General features: G+C 46.1%; 2 protein-coding genes and 1 long non-coding RNA gene across 4 annotated transcripts; 2 read left to right on the top strand and 1 right to left on the bottom strand.

Annotated features, from left to right (window-relative positions):
* Positions 1-30: 30 nt before the first annotated feature.
* Positions 31-1,738, bottom strand: LOC144411611 (uncharacterized). The gene is made up of 2 exons (XR_013468854.1): positions 1,604-1,738; positions 31-680 (listed from the first exon to the last, which is right to left on the bottom strand). It is a non-coding gene; the product is annotated as an uncharacterized LOC144411611 (long non-coding RNA).
* LOC120825887 (protein kinase C beta type) lies at positions 676-21,537 on the top strand. 2 transcript variants are annotated; one of them, XM_040187738.2, is made up of 17 exons: positions 676-1,916; positions 2,437-2,468; positions 9,012-9,094; positions 10,072-10,183; positions 12,519-12,647; positions 12,988-13,144; positions 13,299-13,433; positions 13,566-13,662; positions 13,773-13,916; positions 14,036-14,209; positions 14,311-14,402; positions 15,080-15,142; positions 15,233-15,371; positions 15,462-15,542; positions 15,624-15,731; positions 16,265-16,405; positions 19,805-21,537. In XM_040187738.2, the coding sequence occupies exons 1-17, from the start codon at positions 1,753-1,755 to the stop codon at positions 19,955-19,957; spliced, it is 2,004 nt and encodes a 667-aa protein (XP_040043672.1). In that variant the 5' UTR covers positions 676-1,752; the 3' UTR covers positions 19,958-21,537. The 2 variants fall into 2 exon arrangements, with proteins under 2 accessions (XP_040043672.1, XP_040043671.1); XM_040187737.2 differs by lacking the exon at positions 19,805-21,537 and adding an exon at positions 16,872-18,708.
* cacng3a (calcium channel, voltage-dependent, gamma subunit 3a) lies at positions 21,538-27,906 on the top strand. Its single transcript, XM_040187736.2, has 4 exons — positions 21,538-22,710; positions 25,538-25,621; positions 25,729-25,869; positions 25,957-27,906. Exons 1-4 carry the CDS (start codon positions 22,500-22,502, stop codon positions 26,511-26,513), a joined length of 993 nt encoding a protein of 330 aa, XP_040043670.2. The 5' UTR covers positions 21,538-22,499; the 3' UTR covers positions 26,514-27,906.
* Positions 27,907-28,000: the final 94 nt, after the last annotated feature.

Genomic DNA, 28,000 nt, shown 5'->3' with positions numbered 1-28,000 from the left:
ATCTCAAAACGTCAAAACGTAAGTCGTAAATCATTTGAGAAAACAATTTATTAATATATACTGGATTGAAAACGGGATAAATTTGTATGAGGCAAACATTTCTGTTCCCTGTACATTACCAAATATATACAGTATATACATTTTCTTTTTGCAAGTTGAGGTTAATCTTTTGATCTTCTATAATTTGTGTTTTGAAAAGAGTAATATTTACTTGGGGAGGTGAAAGGGTTAGGGTAGAGAACCACACCTCCTCAACCCTCATCCTGAACACCGGCGTACCACAGGGCTGTGTGCTAAGTCCTCTCCTCTACTCCCTCTTCACCTACGACTGCACACCTGAACACGGTTCTAATACCGTTGTCAAGTTTGCAGACGACACAACGGTGATTGGCCTCATCAGTGACAACGATGAGTCGGCCTACAGAGAGGAGGTCCAGCACCTGGCGGCGTGGTGCGCCGACAACAACCTCCCCCTCAACACCAAGAAGACCAAAGAGCTAATTGTGGACTTCCGGCGGAAAACTGGCACACACATCCCCATCCATATCAACGGGACGGAGGTTGAGCGTGTCGCCAGCCTCAAGTTCCTGGGTGTCCACATCTCTGAGGACCTCTCTTGGACCCTCAACACCTCATCCCTGGTCAAGAAAGCACACCAGCGTCTCTCCTTCCTGAGGAGACTGAAGAAAGAAAATGTGGAAAATGTGGAAGTTCACAACAACAACAACCCCGACAGATCCGCTCCGAGTTTCCCCCCAACACCACCCGTGAACTCCACCTGCCCCCCGACCTCTGTGGCCTATTTATTGATCAACCGATGGCTGCTGTTTAGGTTATTTATTCAGTGCTTCTAATGAGCAAAGAGCTTTTAAGACCCCCGGAATCGTTTCATCTTCTCCAATAAGTCTTTCCTCTCAACAGCCTGAATATTCCGCATGGGAACCTTTTTTAATCATATACAGGTAAGAATATTACTTTCCTCTACACACACACACACACACACACACACACACACACACACACACACACACACACTGTGTAAATGGGGCAGATGATTTGTGCAAGAAAGGAAATGCAAAAGGTTGAGCTGTTCTGTAAGTTCTGTAAGAGGAGTGTGTCTTTTACTTTGGCTTGAAATAAGTTGAGGACACACATTAGAGGACAAAAACCAGAGAACTCCCTTAGAGCAAAAAATGGCATTCTACAGTTTATTTTAAGTTGATGTGAGGCTTCAATAACAAACCCATACACCTCAGATTTAATATTATATCTTCTATGTGAAGTGGGAACTGAGGGTTCTGTGCAGGAAATCTAAGAAAAGAGAAAAGAGCTTCATTCCGAACATTTGAAATGAATCAAACTGATTAACAAACGTAACCAAAAACATAAAGAAACCAATTATTAACAAAAAGGATTAGGTTAGGTTAGTGATTCACCTTTGTACTTGTTTCAGTCCAGTATGAAATCTGTGGTGTAACTCGTGTTGACATGGACCGAGAGAGAGACATAGAAACAGAGAAACAGAGAGAGAGAGAGAGAGAGAGAGAGAGTTTTGGGCTGAGGACTGATCGCTGAGAACAGGGAAGCAGACACGGGGACCTACCGGAAGAAGCAGCGCGAGCAAAACACCGGCTGCGCGAGCGAAACGGAGGCGGTCCGCGGGGAGGAGGAGCAGGAGGAGCAGGAGGAGCAGGTGGAGCAGCAGGAGGAGGAGGAGGAGCAGGAGGACCGGTCCCGTCGCTCCTCGGTAAGATGGCTGATTCCGGCAGCGACGGAGAGGCGCCGGAGAGCGCGCGCGGCTTCGCGCGGCAGGGAGCCCTCCGACAGAAGAACGTGCACGAGATCAAGAACCACAAGTTCATCGCGCGCTTCTTCAAGCAGCCCACCTTCTGCAGCCACTGCACGGACTTCATCTGGTGGGTGTGGGTGTGTGTGTGTCTGTGTGTGCGCGCGCGTATGGTGCGTGTGAGCGTGCGTGCGTGCGTGCGCGGGGGGGAAAGGACACAGGTGATTTACTTGCTGCGGCTCCTTCCGCCCCGCAGTGTTTCATTCATTGTTAAAAAAACACTGCGATGCGCCATTCCCCCCCCCCCGTCCTCCACAATGCGACAGAACCGCGGGCCGACGGGGGGGTTGTGTGTGTGTGTGTGTGTGTGCGTGCGTGTCAATATGTGTGTGTGCGGAGAGGGGGGCGTGCGTTGTCGTAAGCCGCAGAGCGGGCGATTACCGCATCGACCCGACACTCCGAAACTGGAGGTCTGGGTTGAGGAATGCAGCTGGAGACACAGAGGGCCCCTGTGTGTGTGTGTGTGTGTGTGTGTGAGATGCATATCTGTGCGTGCATGCATGCAATCCTCATTGTCAGTGCATCTCTATTGAATCCTCCACCGACCCCCCCCTCACCAAAAATTTCACATCCCTGTCTTCTGTCCACAGGGGCTTTGGGAAGCAGGGATTCCAGTGCCAAGGTAAGAGCAGCGAGGCTCATTCACAAATCCCTCCGCTGCAGATGGCTGTGAGTGAGTGGACAGATGTTCACTGTCTGAAGAGTGCTGCTGTGTGTGTGTGTGTGTGTGTGTGTTTTGTTGTGCTCAGGGTCTGCAGGTCCGCTCGCTGTTAAAGAGTGACCTGTTGGCCTCCTCGCTGCCGCCGTGTCGGCGTGGGCGGCCAGGTGTCACACTTGCTTGCCAACAGAGATAAATGGAGAGACGGCGTGTGCGAAACGTAAGCGTAGAAGAGTGTTGAAAAGCCAAGACGTCTTGGTTTGGCCGCACAAGGATGTTTGACCCCCACCACCACCACAAACCCGATTTCCCCCCCCCCCCCCCCCCCCCTGACATCGAGCCCGGCGTCTGATTGGAATTGTAAAATGGTGGGTTTGTGTGTGGGCGGGCGGCAATGTGTGTCCGTGGGTGGGCTGCTGGTCGCGGTGACGGGTGGGTGTCTAGACACGGACCTCTGCACAAAATGGTTCCATAAACCGGCTGCAATGATGTGACAACCCTCCGTCACATGCACGCTGCAGCTAATCAGCGGGTGTGCTCGCGGTATCGCTTCCTCTTCAACCCCCCCCACCTCTGGGTCCATCTCAGGAAACCCTCTCCACAAGGCCACTGGCCGCATTCACGTGACTATTAAAAAAAACCCGACCATCTGTTTTCAACACCGCGCTCTTACGTAAGACTTCGTTGACTGGAAAGGGTCGGGCAAAGAAAGTTGCGTAATTGTATTTTATCTGCAGCTGAAAAAGAGAGAAGGAAAGTCCCCTGATCTCCTCGAGCAGCAGGGGGGGGGGCTCGCTGCAGCTCTGGTGGTTCTACAGGAAATGCATCAGGGGGAGAGAAAGAAGGAACACGTTTGTGTGCTCGAGTGAGTGCGCGCGGCCTCCTGCACCAGTGAGCTCCCGTGGTGAATTAACCTGAGCTGATAACACACTTTTAGAGAGCACGGACCAATCGGGGCCTTCCACAGGTAGAGCAGCGGGGGGAGGGGAGATTGGGGGGGGGTTGCGGGTGACTCTGCACCCGTTGAGTGATAACCCTTCGGTGTACGATAAGTCGTACGGCAAAGTGAGAAAAAGAGCTCCCTGGTATTTCTACATGATAAAAGTGAAGGGTGCACGCAGCCGGACGTCTCCACGGGAATGAGACATAGCGGGAGAATATGACTGAGAGTCCAGTCTGCTTTCCTCTTGCGTGTGCAGTTAGTGTGCACATTTATTTCACGTGCAAGCTCAGACTTTTAGTCAATAATTGTTGATTGGAATGAAACCAATTGGCAGATTCTTTTGATGATTGTCAATATCATTCTGGGCAATATTCCCAAAATGTGTCATATAATGAATTTAGCATGTTCGCATAGCGTTGCAGAAAAGAAGGTATGTGATAAAGTCACCATCACCTGTTGTGTTGGTCATTTTCCACAGTTTTCTAATGTTTAAAAACCAAAACAATTCAGCAATTTCAATAAATCCCATTTGTCAATTATGACAATGCCTTGCAATTTGATTTATTATTCCAATCAATTCGGTTGAAAGGAGAGTTTGTATAGAGATCTCATTGCGTTGCTATGACCCTTTTTGACCCGTAGATCAATACTGACTGGCCTTAAGCGAGTGTGAAGAGCTGCTTTACAGTAATGTTCAGTCACATTATTTTCTTGTCCTGAATTTGTATCCAAAGAGGAGAGTTGGAGCTGAAACGCATCAAAGGGTTCTTGATGATGTTTTAAATTAGTGATCAATGGTCCCATTGAAGCTTCACTATGAACCGGCAGAAAACGATGACTTTTGATTTTATTGCGTTTTCTCCTTCATTTACCTTTTATGATAAGAGTCTGTTGGACTTGGTGGTTAAAACGATGTCAACTAATCATCCATACGCAGCCGTTTCGAAGCTGAACAATATAATGGTGAGATTCACTTGAATGTGTTGCGACAGAAGCTTTGGCAACTTTCAGGTCACGACATGAAAAGGCACAGTAGATTTGATGACTATGTTTCGACTCGCCGACCCACTTTACAGTGAAATACAGTCATCTAACACCACGAATCAACAACGAGTCCCTCCGTCTTCCTTTCCATTTGTGAAAGCCCAACCTTTATTCAGTGTGATTTTCTCTTAAGAGGGAAGACAGCTGCAGGAGTGAGGATCCACTCCAGTCCTCACTGGAGTGGATCCTCAAACAACGCACTTCCTGGTCATGAGGAATGTCAGGAACGTGCTGCCGACCGGTTCTGACAGGTTGCAGACACTAGTTTGAACTTATCTTAGTGGGACGTTAGAGGGACGGGTGGAGGGAGGCGGGTGGGGTTCTGGGTGTGTGTTTTTTTCTTCTTTTTTTTCTTTCCTGGGAACACACCTGTGTGCAAAAAGGGGAAGTCGCCCCTCAGGTGATCGTGCTGCTTCGCACACATCCGGATGTCTGCTCACAGTTCAGAAAACTGTCTTCTCAGCTGTCGCATCTTTTCAGTGGAGTTCAGTTCAGTTTCTGATTTGAACAATCAAAAGAAACTTTTTTTACTCAAAATGAAATTAAACACATTTTAAATGCGGTAAATGTTTATAAAATTATAGTTATTATTGTTTGTTTATTTCACACTAATAGAAACCACCTAATCGTATCAGTTGGGATTATTAGGTTTCTACAAAGGCCTTTTTTTATCGCAGGTATTTCATCTTTTCACTGCATGTCACTGATAATATTGATGATCTAAAGGCTGTGTTACTTTTTAAGTGTCGTAAGAAGACACGGTGCCCAGAGTGCCAAATGCCGGGACCCCAACACTTTAAATGAAAATCAGACATCCATCCTTTTTATTATCGACCCTGTGATCTCCCTGCTGTGACAGATCAAAATGTATCAGTTTTATCTTTGCAACAGGACAGAAATCCCTCAATCCTCCAATATCTTTGAAAGACAGAAGCTCAGAACATGAGAACAAAACTCCGGCTGCTTCATACGCTAAAAACAACAAAGACTGCAGTGACCTAAATGCTGACATGCGTAAGTAGGTATGTTTCCACGGTAACCATCATTTGCAAAAGTACTGCACGAATGGAAGTTCTGATTCGCTGATGATTCTAGAAAGAGGATCACCAAAGTCTGTATGATTCATCCTCTGGAGACCACGAATGTCCGTACATCGATCCAGTACTTTCGATGACAAAAGTGATCTAAATCCATCTTGTGATCCCGATTGTTTGCTGATTGGTGATTGAAGTATTGATCCGACCAGAGTCCAGCCGGCGTAAAGCTATTGATTACAAGATACGTCTGTGACACCGTGGAGGGGGAAGCAAGCGCATATTTCGGAGCTCGCCTGTCCACAACACCGCGCCTGCTTGTCAGCGAACTCCTTCACGATGAATTTTAAAGTCGAGCGATCTTTCCAGCGCCGGCGCTGTGAGGCTGTCAGATGTCAGGATGGCATACGGACGCTGATACGACTGGAGACCTACACAGAGCGCTTTGATGCGTCATCAAACAACGATCCGCTGTAAATAAAGCAGATTTATTTCATTTTTCTCCTTAATTTGTCTCTCCTATAGTTAAAACCACCAATGTATTTAATTTAATTTACAAAGATACCGTAAAACACAGAAAGCCTGAACTGTCGTATTTCTCACCTGAAATAAGTGATCTGTTATCCAAACTGTCATTGCTCTCAATTACCTGATTAGTCAGTTGACTGAGGTTGAACACTGTGCATGTGATGAAGCATGCATTTCATAAGAACATCTGGGTCAAAGGTCAAGGAGAGTATAAACTGATGTCTGAAATTCCATCAGCTCTGTCTCAAATGTGCACTTAAATTCAAGGATTTGCTTATTAGATTTAGGTAATTACGTCTCACTGACTTTACAACGTTTTTAGCCTAATTCTTTTGGAAAAAATGACAATTTCACATAGATGCTGAAGGATAAAATGGTGAAGAGAAAATATTTTGAACAGATGGTGGATGTAAACGGGACTGATTTGAAGAGGCACACAACAACGAGCCAATAATTTGTGATTTTGCATTTCCTAACCTCTTTTATTTTGAAACTCTTCTCTTAAATTCACCTCATCGATGAGACGAAAACACTTTTTTTTCTGTTCAATAGCTGAGTTTCATTCAGGCAAACCAAGGCCCTGAATGATGATTTCAAGTGTCTCCGCTCGAGGGCCTGTGGGCTCGTACTCAAGATGGAGGACCCTCCCGATGCTCACGCTGATGTGAAGCGCCGTCGTCCTGGCGGGCCGCGGCGGGAGTCTTTTTTTGGAGCGGCTCTGATTCGCCGTCGTCGCTGGCGGTCACATAAAACGGGGCTGCGTGTGTGTGTGTGTGTGTGTGTGTAGACTCGACTGTAAGGCTCAGCCTGGTTGCTAGGCAACAGCGCGTAGACCTCCGTCGGCAGGTCACTAGGCCTGTCTTTCAGCTGTGTGTGTGTGTGTGTGTGCGTGCGCGCACAGGTCCGTTTTGTGGGTTGAAGTGACGGAGCAGATTTATGAACAAAAGGCCGTCTGACCGAAATCCTTCGCTGTGTTTTCTGTCGCTCCACTTCTCTTTTTCTGCCTTCCTGGCACGCTGCGAACACACGCGTGTCCTCCACCCCCTCAAACCCAGCTGTGCCCCCCATCCCTTCCTGCCCACACACACACACACACACACACACACACACACACACGCCTCTCTGATTGTCTTCATTTCTTCTTTCCTCTCGACGTTTTCTCCGCGTTCTCCCTGCGTCGCCCGGTATTGTCAGATGGAAACGAGGTTCAATGTCACCCTCACAGCTACTGTCGTAGTTAAAAATGCATCAAACCCAAACGGGCCGCAGGTCCTGGTGTCGTCGGCCGGTGTGACCCACACTCCGTCCTGCACAGACACACGGACGCACCGGCGAGCACGAGCGCTCCGTTGCTTAAACTGCTGGAAACCCGTGGAAAGTGTCGCCAGTTGCCACACGGTGCCTCATGAAAACATAATGACAATGTGAATAATTAAGATCAAACCAGAGCTTAATGTCACCCTTTGGGGTGTGTGTGTGTGTGTGTGTGTGTGTGTGTGTGTGAGATTCGCTGTGGCTGAAGTTGCAACATGTGTTTATGTATCGTATTGTTTCATGATGAATGTTGAAGCATCTTCACTATTCTTTAAGTGGATCCCGCATGTCACAGTAAAGTGTTTTTATTTTAATCAGCACTCTGCAGGATGGGAAAGTAAAGCAGTGACATGAGGCCCAACAACTAAGTCAGAAGTTCGGCCCTATTTCTCTGAACGGACCTCTGCTGTTGGTCTCGCTTTAAAATTTAAAGGGGGTGTTTGTAGTTTATGTGCGTGCAACCTGCTGTTTGCCGTTTGGATGTTTACTGACTCGTGGGCTGATTTAAGAAAGTCCGATGGATCGGCAGCAGCTCCGTTCAAACAAACCCTCCGAGGGCTTGATACACATTAGTTACGCTCCGCAGCCACAATTGTTTTTCGTCAGCTATTGATCTGCAGTTTATAGTCTCAATTCATCCTTTTCTCTTTAAAATGTCAGAATGTATTGAAAAGCGCCCAAAGATATTCCTTTTTAAATAGCTTGTTTGGTCCAACTAACACTCCCAAACCCCAAAATATTCAATAAAAAAAACATAGAAAAAAGAGAGGAACAATATTTTTGATAAATGATTTAAGGAATTCTGAAAATTGTTGCAAAAATGATTTGACTTATACACAAACTAAAGTATCTCATATAGAGTTTGGAACCATCTCTGCTGTGGTCGTTTGTAAACGTAAACTGATATCATGTGATCTGCTGTAATTTAATCTTTGAGGCGTTTTTATCTTGACATTGTACCTGTAATTATGAGTAAAGGCTCCCAACAGTTTACACAACTCTCAGGGGTCAAGAAGTCGCTGATGAATCCTCGGCGACGCGGACGCGATGGATCAGACTCGCTCGTCTCTCCTACTCGACTCCTGCCAACATTCAGACACCTCGCTGCTGTTTGGATCTCTTTCGTCTGCAGTTTCTCCTCACGCAGGAGACATTTATTCAGGACACTCGAGAGCCACAGAACTCACCTGATAATCAAGGACGGCGCTCGAGTAAACGCACCAGGATACGACCCCCCCGCGGTGCTTCGCTCAGAGCGGCCTCCTTTTTTTTTTTTTGTCGGCGGGGAACACGTGGGGAACACCCGGTGCGCGCGGCCTTCTGCCTCCGCTTCCTGTCGGGGGGGGGCGGCGGTTCGGAGAGAGACGTCCCACCGGGCAGCGGTTCATTTTTTCATAAAAAAAACGCCCAAACTGCAGAAAATAAACTAAACGTAGACGCAGACAGCACGGACGAAACAAATGGGGACTGCTGAAATATAAGTAGCCTATTGTGCAGCGAATAATGCCTCGTAATTGACGCATTGATTCGTCTCTCTGTTGCTGTTGTGTCGCCTTATTTGGCGTTGTAAGGAAGCTTTTGTTTGACATTTGCTCCCCTCCTCCCCCTCCCCTTCCTCCCCCCTTCTCCTTTTCTCTCCACCAGTGTGCTGTTTCGTGGTCCATAAGCGCTGTCATGAATTTGTCACCTTTTCCTGTCCGGGGGCCGACAAGGGACCCGACTCCGATGTAAGTAAGAGGGAGTCGGCGAGTTAGATGTTAAACACACGGTTAGTGATTGCTTTGCTGGTAAGTGATGTGGATTAATAACATTAGCAAGGTCAGCACTGGCTGTTGGTGTGTGTGTGTGTGCATCCATGTAGTTCCTGTATTTGCTGCTGGATGAACACACACACACACACACACACACACGTACGGACCCCTTCGTCCTCGAGCTGAGCTGTCAGCCCCAAATCACACTGAGAAATGCCAGTAAAGAGGGAATGTGCTGCCTGGCTGCCTCAGGTTAATGGGCCAACATCACTCATTCACTCACGCACACGCATGACTGTGAGTCAGCACGGGTTCTGAAGTGGTAGAAACGATGTTTAATAATCTCTCACTCCTCTCTTCTTTCTTTGTTTTCGTTATAGCTGTTGTGTCGCTACCTGTTTTTCAAGCATCCTCAAAACTCACTCAATCAGGACTGCTTTGCTTCTCTGTCATGTTTCACAGTTCTCATAATGCAGGCGACATTTCAAGGGAACGGTTTACCACAGAAGCACTAAATGCCCGATTGTCTACACGTTTTGTCCTTTTTGATGCAAAGTATTTTATCTCGGACAATTGGGACGTTTTTGTTCCAGCGTGGTAACACTTGTGTGCAGGAGTCGTTTTAAAGTGAGGTTGGCGAAAAGTCTTCGTAGTAGTAGAGTGGTTAAATTACCGTCGTCATGGTTACGGAGTCAGCTGCTCACACACTTGCTTTACAAGTGTTTCTCAGAAAATGCCAATAAAACCCAAACCATCACCTGAGTTAAGTGAGGGCAATCTGGGTGAACCGACTCTTTGAATGCCGCCTAACGGGGCTCCCGGGGATAACTGAATAGGTTAAAATCATTTAATGGCGTCTGAGCACAGCGCAGATCCAGAAACCCGACTGATGCGACCCGGATTACTTTAAATATTTAATCCGAGGGACTCTCTGTTCTCTCTCCACTCTGCAGGATCCTCGTAGTAAACACAAATTTAAGGTCCACACTTACTCCAGCCCGACCTTCTGCGACCACTGCGGCTCCCTCCTCTACGGGCTGATTCACCAGGGCATGAAATGTGACCGTACGTACACCAACAGTCTTTTGTTTCTTCGCTTTTGTGTTTGGTCTAAAGAACTTCCGGTTTAAATACGTATGGGAATAAAATGAAATATGTTCATTTGGCCAGAAATGTGAAAATAGATATATAAGTGAGACAATATAGTTATAGAGCCAGCTCTATTTATTTCAGGGCACTTTAACTTCCTGAGGCCACAATTGTTTCGCAGCTGTTTTCTTTCTCCATCTGTTGGCTTCGTATGAGTGAGGCGAGGTCATCTCACAGATTTCACACGGAAGCAGCACAAGAAGGAGGTGCATATTAGTCAGCAGAGGGACTACGAAGTGCACTAATTAATTTACCACCTTTTATTACTGCAGGATTTCATTTTACTGTCATATTTATTCATTTTTTTAAGAGTATTTATTTATGAAGTCAATGTTTATTTCAGTAAGTGATGCAGCATATTGAGCACATTTCAAACAACATGACATTGAGCTCACTCGTGTATATCGACTTTCCACTTTTACAGATTGAGAACACTCAATCCGCACATGAAGGGTTCTGGGTTCATCTTTGACCTTTTCTCTGTGGGTTTTGCGTGTACTAAAGTGCAGAGACGGAGACTAAATCCCAGCTGGGTTCGGTTCCATCTCTTCATTCTGCAGCATCGGGGCCGTGTTGGTGGAAATTAAAAAGTGCTGCTTGAAACGTTACATTTCTGTCGTTCCAATTAATATTGTTTCTACTTTCACTGATTGCTTTATGTGGCTTGTGGATGAAAGTTTAAAAACACAATATCTAAATTTACATCGTTTACTATATTTGACCTGTTATGAGTCACAATGACTCAATACTAAACACATTACATCATCGGCTTAATGACTATTATCCGATTATCACTTTAGTGAGTGAAACGTTGTTTTACGTTCTTGCTGTGGTGTTTAAATTTATTTCTATGCTTTGTTGTTGGCAACAAAGACACAAACAGGAAGTAGGCTACATCTCTGCAATGCAGTCTGCAACCATCAGCAATAGTATATATTAAGTTCAGACAGTTCCTCGTTGTTTCTCTGAGCGTTGCACAGCGTTTGATGGACTTTGAAGCCGTTTTTATACATTCAAATTGGGTCAAGAGATCAGCGTGAAAAGGGAGAACGTTGATGTTAAAGTGCTGGTGCTGAGAAGACGGTAGCCGCTAGTGCGGCACAATTCAAAGAGAGGTTATACATTAATCCACGGCAATACACATTTGACTAGGAGCTCTGTGTTTCCTGCAAATGGTATTTATCTTAACAAATTTGATTTTAAATTAGTCGATGATTATCCTTCAGTAATCTTTGGGTCTTTGTTGAACATTTCGGTACGTAAGTCGCTGATGATAACAGTTTGGTTGTTATCTCGAGTCAAGCTGCTGAGGAAAGTTGTCCTCCTTCCTCTGTGAAGTATCGATATTTCACAGGTCTCTGAGGTGTAGGAGTCTCCTCACGTGTCCCTCAAAACTGAAGTCTGTTGGTCTGACTCAGAACAAAACCCTCCCAAATTTCTGCCTGCTCGCTTTGAACTCAGAGGAGCTAAAAAAGTGTCTCAGAGCTTTTAATGAACAGGGAAGGGATTTGTGTACTTTGATTCGGAATTATTATTATTTTTTTACATTATTACATTACAGGTCATTTAGCAGACGCTTTTATCCAAAGCGACTTACATTACACTTTAAACCCATGGCTTTTTCACATTTTTGCCTGGGGAGCAATTAGGGGTTAGGTGTCTTGCTCAGGGACACTTCGACATGGAACATGGGGCAGCCTGGACTCGAACCACCAACCGTGTGCTTCCCAGCACACCTTCTCTAACCCCTGCGCCCCGACGACCCCCAATGGACGTTGTAGCTGATTGGAGTCAATAACGTGAAGGTTAAATCACTGCCTCGTGCAGATTAAAGAAGCAACTCATCTAGAAAAAAAAAAGATCATGTGATTGAAAACATGCAAAATATTCCGTTCTGCATCGCCTCCCGTGAGTGGAGTAAAATGTGGAGCTTTGCACATCGGAGTAGGCTGACATCTAGTGGACAGTGTGGGGAATTACAGAGGTGTTAAAAACCAGTGCTCACTATTAAGAGGCAAACTATCATCTGTTTGTTTATCTATTGTTTAGCTTTATTCAAAACTATCGCATATGTTACCTTTGACCAATTCTCTGTCTCGTCCATATGACGCTATATTGTCTCACTAATTATTTAAATATACTTCACACTTAAAATGACATTGAAACACGAATTAAGAAGGTTTGTGATACTGATTTTGAATGTGTAAGGAGGCTTTTGGGCCAAACGGAAATAACTAACCTCTGTGTTCAGACTGTATGATGAACATCCACAAGCGATGTGTGGCCAACGTCCCGAGCCTGTGTGGGACGGATCACACCGAGAGGAGAGGACGCCTGCAGATCTCCGCCCAGATCGCGGACAACATTCTCACCGTCACCAGTGAGTGCACTCGTCTCTTCATCCTCCCACAAACGCACTCACCGAGGGCCTCTCAAAGCTCTGGAAAGTCCATTAGTTGGTCAATGACCCAACGATTGGCCCATATCGCCGCTGGAACATGCGCCCACGTGGCGGCCCGCATCCCTCAGACGGCCGTGGATTGATTATGGAAGAGAAACTAAACTGTTGTTGAGTGTTGCAAATGTAGCTGGAGTTTTCTAGAGCAGGACGACGGGTTCACGCCCCGCTGTCCTCTGGAGAGGGCAAAATCTAGATTAAACTGTTTTTTAGTGTGTCTGTAGTTCTTTTTGTAACCATGTCCTCCTCCAACACCTCGCAGTCAAAGAGGCCAGGAACCTGGTTCCCATGGACCCCAACGGCCTGTCAGACCCCTACGTCAAGCTCAAGCTGATCCCAGATCCCAAAAGTGAGAGCAAGCAGAAGACCAAGACCATCAAATGTTGCCTCAACCCCACCTGGAATGAGACCTTCACTTTGTGAGTCTTGGTTTTGGGGCTTTTTTGGCGAGGTTACAATACGCACTTTGGTTTTAGTCGCTGGAGCTCAACTCTCTCTGAAATTGTGATCACTGGTTTTAATTTGACATATTCTAAGAAACACTTGAACCTTAAACCTCTGCCATTGCCTTAGCAAACTAAAAGAAAGCGACAAGGACCGCCGCCTCTCGGTGGAGATCTGGGACTGGGACTTGACCAGCAGGAACGACTTCATGGGAGCGCTGTCCTTTGGGATCTCAGAGCTCCAGAAACAAGGAGTGGACGGATGGTAAGAGTTCAGGATACGGTGAATAATTGGGAAAATGACACCCAAATGGCGGCGGCAGCGGTGACATGGGCGTGGCGGTTTGAGGGCCGTGTTGTCTTCGTGTAGTGATAATGCTGGGCTTGTTTTGTTTAGGTTCAAGATGCTTTCTCAGGAGGAAGGGGAGTACTTCAATGTCCCTGTCCAGCCGGATGGAGAAGACGGCAACGAGGAGCTACGACAAAAGTTTGAGGTGACAGAGGCCGACGCGAAATGGCCACCGGTTTAATTTGCGACGTCCTGGCTTGTTTTTAAAATGAGACTCTTAATCTTCTTCCCTCCCACATTGTCGTCTGTCCCCAGAGGGCGAGGGTGGGGCCGGGGAAGCCCGCCGACTCCTCTTCCTCCTCCTCGGTGTGCAAGTACGACAGCAACGGCAATCAGGACCGGGTCAAGCTCTCCGACTTCAACTTCATCATGGTCTTGGGCAAGGGCAGCTTTGGCAAGGTGATGCACGTCAGAAGTGGCAGCCGGCGGCTGGAACAACAACAACAACAACAACGACAACAACCACGGCGACGACGTCAAATCCCCCCCGCCAAGCTGATTTTGTTGACCGCCTCCAGGTGATGCTGGCTGAGAGGAAGGGCACCGATGAGCTGTACGCCGTCAAGATCCTTAAGAAGGACGTGGTGATCCAGGACGACGACGTGGAGTGCACCATGGTGGAGAAGAGGGTCCTCGCCCTGGCCGGCAAACCGCCTTTCCTCACTCAGCTGCACTCGTGTTTCCAAACCATGGTACACGGACGAGAGGAGCACACGCAGGGAACGCGGCAGAACACCCGTGACGCGGCTCACCGCGTGCCTCAACCGCTCTCCTCCTCTGCTTTGTCTTCCAGGACCGGTTGTATTTTGTTATGGAGTACATCAACGGAGGAGATCTCATGTACCAGATCCAACAGGTCGGCAAGTTCAAGGAGCCTCATGCCGTGTGAGTGTTCATGTGTTCTTCTGCTCCTGCTTTTTGCTGCTTACTTAAAATGATGTTCCCTTCAATGTACTCTTCTCTTCTTTATCAGTTGATGTCTGAACCCTTTCAACCGTCGGGGTGATCCTAAAATATCAAAGGCGTACTAATTAATCAATTAATAAATGAGTCTAAAGCAATTTGGCAATTGAAAATGACATAAAAGTAATAAAAATGACAGTACAGCTGGAGGTAAGACATGAATACACACCAGAGATCTCATATTTATACTAAGTGTTATGAATAAACATACTGCAGTTATTCTGGCGTCTAGACTTTCACCTCATGACTCATCATGCAGATTTGATGGCATTAGATGATTACATATATTAGTTAGCCAGAGCCTGCAGGTGGATGCTGGTGTGTTGGTAAAAGCAATTGAGGCAGAGATGGGAATACTTAATGCTTCCTGAATAGTCTGGAGGACGTGTTTAGTAGATCTCATGGAGATTGAGACACACAAAGTGAATGTGTGTGCAGCTGGAGTTGCCTGCCTGAACTAGCTCCGTTCATGAAAACGGCAAAATTAAAAGTGAAAAGGTTGCTTTTTTTTTATTCATTTGATCACACGACGTACCGTTTATCCGTGTCAATACAGACACACAAACATGCTTAGAAACTGATGTTCGTCTGTGTCTTAGGTTCTATGCTGCAGAGATTGCCATTGGACTCTTCTTCCTTCACTCCAAAGGCATCGTGTACCGGTGAGTCAGTTTGTAAATCAGCTCACAGCCCTTTAAATTCATATGAGAATTCATGCGTGAGTAATACCTGTGCGTGTGTGTGTGTCTCAGGGATCTGAAGCTGGACAACGTGATGCTGGACGCTGAAGGCCACATCAAGATAGCCGACTTTGGCATGTGCAAAGAGAACATGTCCGATGGAATTACCACAAAAACCTTCTGTGGCACACCGGACTACATCGCTCCGGAGGTGTGTTCACGTGCTGTGACACAGTGGATGCTGCTCTTCCTTTTTGGGGCTTTTTTTAAAATCTCCCAACTACGCCTTTGTGTGTCATAGATCATCGCCTATCAGCCCTATGGGAAGTCTGTGGACTGGTGGGCCTTTGGGGTTCTGCTCTATGAAATGCTCGCTGGACAGGTGTGTATCCAAATCACCGTAGTTACTCAATCGATCGAGGCAACAAACAAACAATGATGACGCACATTTGTGCCCACGCAGCCGCCTTTCGACGGGGAAGACGAAGACGAGCTGTTCCAGTCGATCATGGAGCATCACGTCTCTTACCCTAAATCCATGTCCAAAGAAGCTGTTGCTATCTGCAAGGGGGTGAGGCCGCACGCTCACATGCACGCTCACGTCGAGACATGCAGATTGCTTTGGAAAGACTATACGTTTACAGATAAACGGATCATAATGTTGTGGTGTCCTTGCGGTTGAGGGCTTTCAAATCGCTGGTTTACCCTTTCGATTACACTCCGTCTGTTAAGGGAAAAGAATACAGGCAAAGATGCTTTAGAAGAATTGTACATGATATTCAGTAACTAAACAGCTGAGCGAGGCGTCTGTCGGTATCCATGGTGATGGCTGTTTGAGCTTGACGATACGACCGCGGGTTAATATATAATTATGTGCATGTTCTAATAGAGTTGTACTGTTTAACTGCAGTAGCACCAGTTAGGAGTTTTTCATTGATTTAGCATCAGATTCTCGTGAAGGCCGGCCTGCAGAGGTCTGGCACGGTTACTTCTTCTCACTCTATTATTATTATTATCATTTATTTGAGCTATTTTAATCTTTTTATAGAAAAATAATTATTTGTGTGTCTTCTCACGAACGTGTGTGTGTGTGTGTGATTTCAGCTGATGACCAAGCATCCAGGTAAGCGTCTGGGCTGCGGTCCGGAGGGGGAGAGAGACATCAAGGAGCACGCCTTCTTCCGCTACATAGACTGGGAAAAGCTGGAGAGCAAAGAGGTCCAGCCGCCTTTCAAACCCAAAGCTGTGAGTACGGTAACGCATACTTTCTGTTTTCACCTGCTGCGATTATCCTCTGTCACCCGAAAGCTTAGAAATCAGTCTCAGTAAGGAAGGGAATGACATACTTAGTGAAGGTAAGTTTTGTTTTTACTACAAAGATATTATATATCGCATCGCCCATCCTCCTGCACCCACCCATCACCTGCCATTGGTCACTGCTCTGACAAATGCTGAGGTGAGATTTGTAAGCGTAATCACCAATGACGAAGCTGAGATTTCACCGGCTCGCACGCGGACCAATGGAATTCCACAGTTTCGGCTGTGAGTGATTTGATTGGTTGATGCCATATTTTAGTTGGACTTCTCTTTTTTCTCCTTGTCGTTTGTTGTCGTCTTTGTTTTCTTCACATCCTTCATCAAACTCACTTCACTCCCCCCCCTCCCCCCTCTCCCTCCCTCCCATCTCTCTCTCCTCTCCTCTCCACGGCAGTGTGGGCGTGATGCAGAGAACTTTGATCGCTTTTTCACACGCCACCCCCCCGAGCTGACCCCCCCAGATCAGGAGCTTATATCCAACCTGGACCAGGAAGAGTTCCAAGGCTTCTCATTTGTTAACCCTGAGTACCCTCACACACCTCACTGACCACACACCATCGCCGGGCTGCACTAGTGATCCCCGACGCCTCGGAAAACGCACCAAATCACAAAACCACACAGATCCGCCATCCGGCAGGGTGACGCGTCAAAGGAATAGTTCAACATTTTTTTGGGGGGAAATACTTGGATGACAGGATTGGTATCGGTCTCATGTCTGCGTGTCGGGTAAGAAGCTGGAGCCAGGCGGCGATTGGCGTTAACCGCTCACCTGGCTCTGTCTAAAGTTCTAGCCGTCACCGTAAAGCACATATTGTCGTATCACACGGTTTGTCTTAATTAGTAAACTTTAGTTTTTTTTTTTTTTTGCCGTTTCTCCTCCGGCTTCTAGTTTTTATTCCAAGCCGAGATGACACAGTTCCTTCCTGCACTCACATGTTGTTATCAATCCTCTCATCGATCTCAAACTGACAAATAAGCGTATTCCCCAGAAAAAAAACCCCATTCTCTAAATAACGCAGGAATGCAAGTGCGTGCAGGCGCTCAAACGGTAACAATCAGGAGAAATAGTCTGACGTCCACGTGTCAAGTTGCCGGTGGGGAGCCACTACTTCCAGTTTACTGTGGTTTAGCACACCGCCGCTACCGGCCGTACCTCCATCCTCCAGCTCCTGGATGCCGCCCGACTGCGCACGCCAGCAGGTTCAGGTCGGGGTCCGGACCCGGGGGGGGGGGCGACCTGAGCCTGCTCTGTTTCCACGTCGCCAACCCCCTGTGATTGCAGATCAGTAGTATTGATGCGTGTGTGTGTGTGTGTGTGTGTGTGTGCTATACATACAATGCCAGAGAAAACTGACCTGTTGCTTTGCTATGATTGTTTGAGCGCCGATGTTTACTTTATATTGTCTCTAGGACCAAATAGCTTTACACTTTCTATTCCATGTTGTGATTAGCTTGAATATTTTGCCGATTTCTTGATGAGCCACAGGGGAGAGGATATACGTCTTTATACGCGCAGCCAGGAAAAAATGACTTTTGGCTGAAATTTGATTACTTTTCTCGCGACTCTAATGAAAACATTCCCCTCATTACACTGTGTTTCAATGACATCGCTTTGCTTGTAAAAAGAAAAAGAAAAAAACATGTATTGGGAGATTCTTGTGAAGCTGTTAGTTTTTTAGGACGTCCAAAAGTGCCAAAAAAAAAAAAACTAGATTCAGAATCACGAGGATGTGGAAAAATAGTGTCCTCAACAACTGTGATGACGGGCGGCCGTCCCGTGCCATTTTCCAGTACGTGTAATTATTAGAAAATGCGTCATAGCTGGTCTCTTCTTCAACAATAAGATCTCATTGTGAGGAAGGTTGTGTGATCTTTTTGTAACCGTGTAACGATGCAGGGTTGTAACAACGTGTCAGACTTTGTTCTTTGAGCTCGTATCAAAAAGGGAGGCGCGCTGACGTCGCAGATGCTCGCCGGTTAACCCGATCGATTAAGTCAGGTGGAAAAAGTGAGCGTTTATTGTGATGATTGCAATGGTGTCTATTCGATGGTGACATAACGAGAGAGAGAGAGAGAGAGAGGGTGAGGAAAATTATATAGATATATATATTGATATTATATAAGAGGTATTTGGACAAATTGTTCTGGATGAGAGCGATGCTTCTGTGGATTGTGTAATTGTCCTGTGTGACTGGAAACTGATAATATACTCACTGGTGCCTACCAGAATACTTCTGCTGTGTCTGCCTTGTTACTGCTGCCGCCTCCAAGACGGTTACCTTCAAAGAGCACGTACGTCTCATTTGGTGACGCGGTGAGAAGATCAGTTCACCTCTCGTCACACCTGGAAGTTGAATTTGTAAAATAAAATCCTAAAAAAAAGTTTAGCCGCGTGGATATTTGTAAAATAACTATCTATACAAGTAAAGTCCTTGGCTTTACCGTTCAGTCAGCTATAAATAACGAAAAAACTTGTCGAGACGGGATGTGGTTTGGGGCTTCAGGGGAAAAAACGTACAGCTCTTCTCTAAACGTAGTTTGACTGCTTACACAAAATTATTTTCCTAATCAGTGGAGATCCGAGTGAGAGACGTTTTTAAAAATAAATAATTTATTAATAATGTAATAAAACACTAATCAAAAAGTCAAATTACGTTTTATTACGTACATTAGCGTTTTATCAACAATTCATTTATTGCTTATAAAAGCTACCGATGATGTCATCCACAAAACAAAACATTGCGGTGATAAAATACGCAGCGTCCCTCCGGCCTCATTCACAAAAAGCAGAGGAATTAATGGCGAGTTCGTGGACCAGCGGTAAAGGTGGGAAAGTTTCCTTCCGGCTGGGAGCCCTGAGATGAGACAAAACGGAAGAGGTAGGAAACTCTGTGTGATGTGTGTGTGTGTGTGATACATGTGTCTTGCACATGTCTGCGTCAGCTCCCTGTGTGAAATCCTTTCCGGTTGTGGTCTGTTTTCTGCAGCCGGTCTGTTTTATCGATCCATGTCTGTTTTGTACTTTAACGTTTCCTCTCTGCGACTGTGGACGTTTTTCCTGGATCTTTGTGCTGTTGAGATGTTTCGGTGGGCCTTTTTTCCATCTTTCTGGGTTTTGTCCGCTGGGTGTGTCTCCTCTTGTAAATCTTCCGTCCCCTCCTTTTTTTCATCCTCCATCTTTGTGCCTCTATGGGGAAGTCGTTCTTTGTGCTTCTTGTCAACCTTCTTCTTTTTAGCCCTTTTGAACGCCGTACAAATCCACTCCAACTTTTTTTTTTTTTTTCTGACACTCTGTCTCTTCCTCCTCCTCTTCTCTCTCCTTCACAGAAATCTCGCCGCGACGTCGGCAACTTTGACAAGGAGTTCACCAAGATGGCGGTGGAGCTGACCCCCACAGACAAGCTCTTCATCATGAACCTGGACCAGAACGAGTTTCAAGGCTTCTCTTACACCAACCCCGAATTCATCATACAAGTCTGAAGAGCGCCCCGGTCTGGTTAGACGCCGTCCGACCGCGACTTTGCTCCGAAACCCGTCCGGCCAAGTTCCACGCAGCCCCCCGAGGACTCGTCGAGCATCCTCTCGACGCGCGCCGCTGCGGCTTAAGCCGCCACGTAACCGCACGTCCCCCCCCCCACACACACACATGCCGGCATCTGAACCGGACAATAAACGCAACCGCCGCCGCCACTGCGGTGGCTTCATCTGCTGGATGGTCACACCGGGACTTGAGTTTTTGCAAATCAACCACGTGGTCAAGCAGGCCGGTGTCCAGAGAAGTTCAGGCCCCTGTAGTATTCACGGGTCCTCGTGGCGAGCAGGTCAATACGTCGTCATGGGTGACTGTGTGTGTGTGTGTGTGTGTGTGTGTGTGTGTGTGTGTGTGTGTGTGTGTGTGTGTGTGCGTGTGCTCTTATGGATCGACAGTGTGCGTTTGTTTACTTGGTTCTCTTGAGCTTGTAAAAGTTGCGTCATGAACATTCCGTGATCAATATGCCCGCGCGCACACACACACACACACACACACGGGCACACACATGCGGCGTCATCTGTGTTGGCTGCGGTTTGGAGGGAAGGAAGGTTTTTGAAAGTCTTGATTTATGACCTCATGTCTAAGCTAGTCCTGAACTTAGTCCTATAAGCACGTCTCGTCTTCCAAATTGATGCAAAAAAAAAAGAAAAGAAAAGAAGAAAACTTCCCCCGAATGCCTGTTTTGGCAGCGCTGTGTAAAGATCTCTGTCTTTCTCTTTTCGGGCACTGTGTGCGCAGTGGTGTAGTGCTGTGTAGGCCTATACAGTCTTTGTGGTGCAGCTCCTCTATGCATGCCATATTTGTTGGTACAGTAGTCGTCCTAAGATTTGCGTTTGACATCATGGAGGAGGGGGAAAAAAAACCCTCTGGTGTCTTCAACTTATCGATGGAAGTCACTTTTTTGAAATATCCATCCTCATATTTTGTTTCCACTTTGAATGCTGTGTCTCTAATAATGTCGAAATATGCTAAAGAGTTTGCTTCATAAAGCGTGGAGCAAACACGGTTTCATTGTCCTTGACGAGAAAATATGAGATTCTGTGAAATTATTACTATAAAATAGGTGTAATAGTTCTGTATGACTTGTGTTTCAGTGTATGTGTAAATAAGAGTGATATCTAGAAGTGTTTGCCATGTTATAATACACTTCTATGCTGTTCTTCACAGCCCCGTCTCACTTCCTCTCTGCCCTTTAACACTCCGCTGTCACTTTTTTCTTTCTTTTCCCATTTTTGTACCTCCCTCTTCCTCCCCCGTTCCCAACTCCTATTCACTTCTTCAGACGGAAGAGGAAAATAAATGTAAAATGATGTATGTAATATAGGGGGGGGGGCAATGGAAGTGAGAATAAACTGTTTACTATGCAAAAGGCCGTGAAAGAATGAACAGGTTGATGGGAAGAGTGCAATTTTCTTAAAGCAACCTGAAGATATTGTGTATCAGTACATGTTGAATGCGCCAAATTTACTTGCGCTTGAGGAACACTTAAAGTATGATACCTTCATTAAAGTGAATTATCGTTATACCATTTCAGTACTCACGGCTCTTCTGTTTTACCCAGATGTGCACAACAGATCACGCACCAAGACAGCGTCCAACGGTTCCACCGGTCTTCATCAAAGCTGCTACGAGGAACTCTGAGAGTCTTGCACTGCATTTTCCAATAGTTATTTCTCTCCAACCATCTTTTGAGTTGATGCTGTTCGCGTTGGCCTCTTCACAGAAGCCCACGTCGTATTCAAAGCCTAAAAGATTCATATTGTAATTAACTGCTTGATTCATTCACATGGAGGCGCTTGGACAGCTCCTCTCCCATCTACCGCTGGATGTGACCTTGATGATGATATAAAGACTATGTACGGACTAGACTATGTAAGATATCAATCAAAAGGTCCTGCGAAAATAATCTTCATTTTACGAACATGAAAGCTCGATTCAACCTTAGTTTGCGTATTAAACCAAGAAGAATTAAGTTTTCTGTCGCCCTCGCTTGTGTAAACTCACATTTTAACACTCGCTGCTGTCCACGGTGCTGAACTGAATTTATTCAGGCCACAGGTTCGTCCAGTGATAGGAACAAACACACACACACAGGGGGCGGGGTTACCCTAACCACACACAGTCAAGCTACAACAAACTAGATGTTGTCAGAGGACCGGTGCTGCTGGTGCTACTGGTGCTGTTTTCTCCCAGCAACCTTTTGTTTCATGGCGGCTTTGTTCTGTTTTTGCACTCCTCACCCCCTCGGCCGGCGTCTCCTCACTGGTTCTTCAACTGGCAATACTTCCCATTTCAGGGACTCTTAATCTAGGCGAAAACCTGCACAAGTCTCCAGCTGCGCGAGCGGGCCTACAGCTTAGGTGAGCAGAAGATGTGGACACAATCTGAGCGTCCTTCTGCCGAATGGATCCACACGAGGACCAGACACCGGGGGAAAGTTTTTAACAGTTTCTAAACCCTCGTTGTGGAGGAGGAGGAGTCTGGGCCGACATGAGGCTGTGTAACCGCGGGGTGATGATGCTGTTGACCACGGCGGGGGCTTTCTGCGCCTTCAGCCTCATGACCATCGCCGTGGGAACGGACTACTGGCTGTACTCCCGCGGGGTGTGCCGCTCCAAGAACCAGAACGACAACGAGACCGTGCGCAAGAACGAGGAGGTCCTGACCCACTCGGGTCTGTGGAGGACCTGCTGCACCGAGGGTGAGACGCACACAAGTGGCACCTGTAACTTTTTAAGATAAAGCAACATTAGTGTCATATAGTGATACATCGTGAAATGAAAATGTGTCAAAGAGCTTTGAGCTGCAATATTTGTCTGTACTTCATATGAAGAATCAAAGACACTGGGAGTCCTTAGGGTGCGATATGCATGTTACTTCCACATGTGAGAGGATGTGTATTAGCACTGTATGGTGTATTAAAGGCTCTGTCAAATATAGTATTATCCTTAAAATGATATGGTGCTAATAATTGTTATTTTCATCCTTCCCTGTGTCATATCTCCCAAAGTTTGTAAAATGAAAGCTTGCAGGGGTAAAATCATGAGATGACCAAACATGATTGAGCAGCATATTTAAGTAAAATAACAAATACCACGATGTGAAAACAACTTTTAAACGTTTTACAATAAAGTGCATCTAAAATAAGTAGGCTGCAAGTACTTATATACTGCTGTTAAAATGCACTTAAAGTATCCAAAGTAAAATCATGAATGCAGAAAAATGTAAACACAGCAATAGAAGCCGGGACACGGAGGAGGAGACTGTGCCACCATGTTAGAGCCATAAAACAGACATTAACTCTCTTTTATGAACCAGTCTTTGGAGTCAGTTAAAAAAGGGATTGGAGTCTTGTTTTTATCTCGCTCTGTCTGATGCAAACCTCCAACTCTTTTGTGAGGCGCTGATAGTCTTTAGAGCAAATGTGCTCAGCTCCAACACATCACACACTGCAGCTCAGATGGATTCATGGATGGATTTAGATTGATCTCCAAGAGGGACGGGGAAGGAGTTCATCTCTTGGATATGAGATGGATGGAAATTACATTTTCAATTATTCATTGCTTTTTAACAGCTCATTTATTCTATCCTATATCCTCTGGTTGCACTTGCTCTGCTAATTCTGTGAATGAAATGGAAAACTCTTTCCCTCCGTCTGCCCCCGCTGCTGCTGACCCACTATCGCTAAGCTCCAAAATGGTTTGATGGGAAGGTAACAAAGCATGCAGAGGACATCAATGCTTCAACGGTCCTGTGTGTGTGTGTGTGTGTGTGTCCATCAGTTTGTGTCACAGTAACCCAAAAGCAGGCAGACAGAAAGACAGGAAGCTGAAGGCTCTCTGTGTACTATAACTAATTATAGGCGGAGGCTGTTGTGCAGAGGCTGCAGTGCATAAATAGTGACACGAAAGGCATTACAAAGACAATTATACTAAATAAATGCACACACAGCACCACAGACTATGGGACCCCGGTGAGAAACTGTCATGTCAAGCTGCAACAAATCTGTCCTCTAAAGTAACTGTTTGAATAAAGACTGATGGAAGTTCTCAGAACATCTAAATACGTAAAAATGTTAAAGACAACAAGTCACCTCATCGCTATTTGAATCCTGACTAGCATTTGAATAAATGCTCTCTCGGGAGATTTTTCTCTCCGACCTCACCGCGGCCGATTTTTAGCTCACTGAATGGGTTTTATTTTGGTAACCATGGCGACCGAGTCACATCATCAATACTGGTCAATCGGTGCAGCATGTAGGGCCCCGATTATCAATACTTCCCCGAGTGAGCAAGTGCTGAAAGGCACTGCTGGGTCAGAGGTCACTGGGAAGAGGCTCCATGCGTGCAGCTGATTTTGGACTCTTCAGAGGAATGTTGTATGTTGCGCTGCACCACAGCCATCGCTGGTGCTTTCAACGTTTCCTATGGAACCCTGTGTGTGTATTTGATTAAAGAAAACTTGGAACACAAAGGTTTTTTTTTTAGGTTTCTAACAGGAACCAAAAGGGGGTCTGTGACGAGGATAACACGAATCACCCCATGTTTCTACAGCTTGCATCTTGATTTCTATGAGTGTATTCTGTCTGTTTGGAAGATGGACAGTTGGTCAACATATTGAGTAGTTCTGTATTGGGGTTTGGTTTCATGCCAGCACATATGTTCACTGTACCATAGGATGTTTTCATGTGATTGATATCGGCACCAATAAGGAAGAAATAAAAAACAACAACACAAAAACCCGCAATCCAAAACGCTTGGAGTGGCAGCTAGTTTGGGCCCTCACAGGGCTGGCCGTGACCCCTTGACCCCTCATTCTCCTTCCAGGTCCCTCAGGTTAGCTGACTTGGGGGCTCCTGAAATGGACACTGCTGTGGAACAGCCCCTCCCGCACAGATCGGCCCCCTTTATTGACTCTTTGTGTGCTGAAGAAGTGTCTGAATCCTCTTGATGTGGCTGATTGTTAAGCTGCCTGTTATTTGCATCAGTGTTATGCAGTGTTTCTTACCATTTGTGATTTTAGGTACCTGATCCGTAAGGCACTTTGTTTGCACAGGATGTTTTTTTAAATTATTTTCTCACTTTTCTTCATTTCTTCGACTCGTTTCTTTGCTCTGTGAAGATTATCATCACACAGAGAAATGTAATAATTTTTAAATAAATAACTTGAGTAATTTCACTCCAGTGGCCAAAGGAGAATATCTGCTCTTGGAAAGTCGCACAAATCACATCATGTCGACTCCCTCAGTTCTACCTGGGTCTGAAACCATAGTTCAACATTAGGTTTGTTGTCTTTACAAGGCCGATAATGAAATAAGTGCACTATCAACCCTGGTGCGGCCCCTTTCCGTCTGCTCTCTGAAACGGAAAGATTAAGGTTGGTAAATTCAAGAGGCCCCCCAACAGTTTTAATCAACATCTTTAGCATCACGTTCAGCAGCATGCAATTTCTCATTTAGAAAAAGTCAACAATATTTTGTATGTAGGTCATGTTTTAAAATGATACAGAGAGTCTTACTTTTTTTGCAGGGACTTTTCGGGGCGTTTGCAAAGACATTGATCACTTTGCTGAAGATGCCGACTACGAGCAGGACGCCGCAGAGTACTTACTGCGTGGGTAACACGTGTGCACGTGGAACCGCGAGTGATCTTACAACCATAAGGCAAGGCCTGCATGACCCCCCCCACCGCCCCCCACCCTCCTTCTCCTCTCTCCGCAGGCGCGGTGCGGGCCTCCAGCCTCTTTCCCATCCTCAGCGTGGGCTTGTTATTTCTCGGAGGTATGTGCGTGGCTGCCAGCGAGTTCTACAAGTCCCGCTACAACGTCATCCTCACCGCGGGTATTCTCTTTGTCTCCGCAGGTCAGAAACACACACACACACACGTCTAATGTGCACGCAGGTGTTTCCAGCATTGATCGCGCACCTGACCCTCCTCGTCTCTTCCAGGTCTCAGTAACATTATTGGCATCATCGTGTACATATCAGCCAACTCGGGCGACCCCAGCCAGAGCGACAACAAGAAGAGCTACTCCTACGGCTGGTCCTTCTATTTCGGCGCTCTGTCCTTCGTGCTGGCCGAGATGGTGGGCGTCCTCGCCGTGCACGTGTTCATAGAGAAACACAGGCAGCTGCGCACCAACGGGCGGCCGTCCCTCATTAAGACGCCCATCTCCCGCAGCTCATCTTACTACCGCAACCGCTACAACCACAGCCGCTCCTGTCGATACAGCTGCAGGAGCAACCAAAGCGCGGGGGACTCCTTTCGAGCGTCCTTGATGCGAGACGGAGAGCCGTCCATCTCGGCGGAATCCAAGGCCATGGCGGGCTTTCCGACGGCGGCGGCGGCGGACCCAGAGTTCGTGCTCTACACTTTGACCTCGCCGCTCAAAGAGCCTAAAGTTGACACGGCCATGGATGATTTGACCGCTGCGGCGACGGCTCACAACAGCACAGAGATGCTGCCCGGAAACGGTGCCGCCAACAGGAGGACCACGCCTGTCTGAGGATGTAGAAAAAGCAAGAAAGGAGAACAATAAATGAACCAACGTTTTTTTTTTTTTTTGGTACAAAAAGAGGAAGGACCTGAATGGGCCTCCACACACTGATACGTCTGAAAATAAATGATAAAAAGAAGAAATCAAAACCTGCGTTTCCCAGTGCCGAGTTTGATGTCTCCAGCGTGGTGGTTTTGGCCGACAAACAATCCAAAACTCCCAAATATTACATTTACAATGATGCAAAACCAAGAAATGAAGTCAACTTTGTGTGTGTAAAGCTGGAATCCGAGAAAAAATGCATGTCATGTTGCTATGTGCTACTGCTACGCGAATGAGTGTGTGTATAATTAAAGGAATGTGTGTTTGAGAGAGACAGTCGTGCATAGAGAGACAGGAAGGAGGAGCGTTTCATGAACCTGGAACTATTACATAGAAATACGATACACACAAATCTGGGAATGACACAACTAACTATGTCCATTTCCTGTCCTCGTTTTTGGAACTAAGCTCAAAATCGAAACCCCATTAAGTCCATTAGATCCCTCCCAATCTGTCTGTCGCTGTGTCTCTGTGAGTGCGTATTGCATAAGTGTAACAAAGGGAACCATTATTTCTTTGTCCCTGAGTCTCTGTTTACATAATAAAGTGCAAATAAAGTGCATGAATTAACACAAAACATGCTTTGGGTAGAACGGAGCAGTGCTTTTGTTCTGTTCAGTGCACATTACAGGTTTATGTGAGGGAGAACGTTTGAATATCTATCCCTGCATAAAGCAAAGTATGACTATAAAAATAATAAAATCGCCCCCCTCCCTGTGGTGAAGGACAGGAAGATTGTTTTGTGTGAATGTGCATGAGTAAACTGTGTTAGAGGTTATGACGGTATAAACGGCTTCAGCTGCATAACAGCAGGGTCATGATGCGTTACCATGGCAGCAGCATCATGCAGGCGAACATCCAAGGCAGTTTTGATATCCACGCTCAAGACGCCATCACGTCCTGACCACTCAATATGATTTATCACCAGACACCATGTCGCCTCACGCAACAAACCACCTCAGACGTGTTCAAATTCATTCCCTATTTGACTGTGTATATTTTCCACAAGACAAAGCAATCTTTTACATCTTTTTTGTTTTGTATGTAAGTTCTACATCGGTCAATATTATTACTTTATCGGCAACGGCAGGATTTCAACCCAAACCCCCGTAGAGACTGGAGCCGTATGCAGATGCCTGAGACGCCTCGGTCTTCCTCTGAAAACCAACAAACATCAAGTCTGTCTATATGGAGAAATAACAGAAAGATCACTGTTATGTTTATTACCTAGTCAATCACTCTCACATTGTTGATTAGTGTAGCATTGATGGCATTTTAATAAAAACCTCACTCCTGATTATTTGCTTGCTGTCTAATAAGTGTGGACGTATTAATTACTCTTGCCAACATGCCGCAAAACAATCACTAGCATGGAGCATTTTCAGTTTGAATGA

This window comes from Gasterosteus aculeatus, chromosome 9 (assembly GCF_964276395.1).
Source record: "Gasterosteus aculeatus chromosome 9, fGasAcu3.hap1.1, whole genome shotgun sequence".
In the NCBI taxonomy this organism is placed as follows: domain Eukaryota; kingdom Metazoa; phylum Chordata; class Actinopteri; order Perciformes; family Gasterosteidae; genus Gasterosteus; species Gasterosteus aculeatus.
Note: the sequence above shows the minus strand (reverse complement) of the source record. Positions and strands in the feature narration are given on the sequence as shown.

Excerpts from the sequence above, each read along its gene's own strand:
- LOC120825887 (XM_040187738.2), top strand. The coding sequence starts at position 1,753 with ATGGCTGATTCCGGCAGCGACGGAGAGGCGCCGGAGAGCGCGCGCGGC. Across the intron at positions 1,917-2,436 it reads CACTGCACGGACTTCATCTG|GGGCTTTGGGAAGCAGGGAT; the intron begins GTGGGTGTGGGT and ends TTCTGTCCACAG. Across the intron at positions 14,210-14,310 it reads ACTCGTGTTTCCAAACCATG|GACCGGTTGTATTTTGTTAT; the intron begins GTACACGGACGA and ends TTTGTCTTCCAG.
- cacng3a (XM_040187736.2), top strand. The coding sequence starts at position 22,500 with ATGAGGCTGTGTAACCGCGGGGTGATGATGCTGTTGACCACGGCGGGG. Across the intron at positions 25,622-25,728 it reads CGCCGCAGAGTACTTACTGC|GCGCGGTGCGGGCCTCCAGC; the intron begins GTGGGTAACACG and ends CTCTCTCCGCAG. Across the intron at positions 25,870-25,956 it reads TATTCTCTTTGTCTCCGCAG|GTCTCAGTAACATTATTGGC; the intron begins GTCAGAAACACA and ends CGTCTCTTCCAG.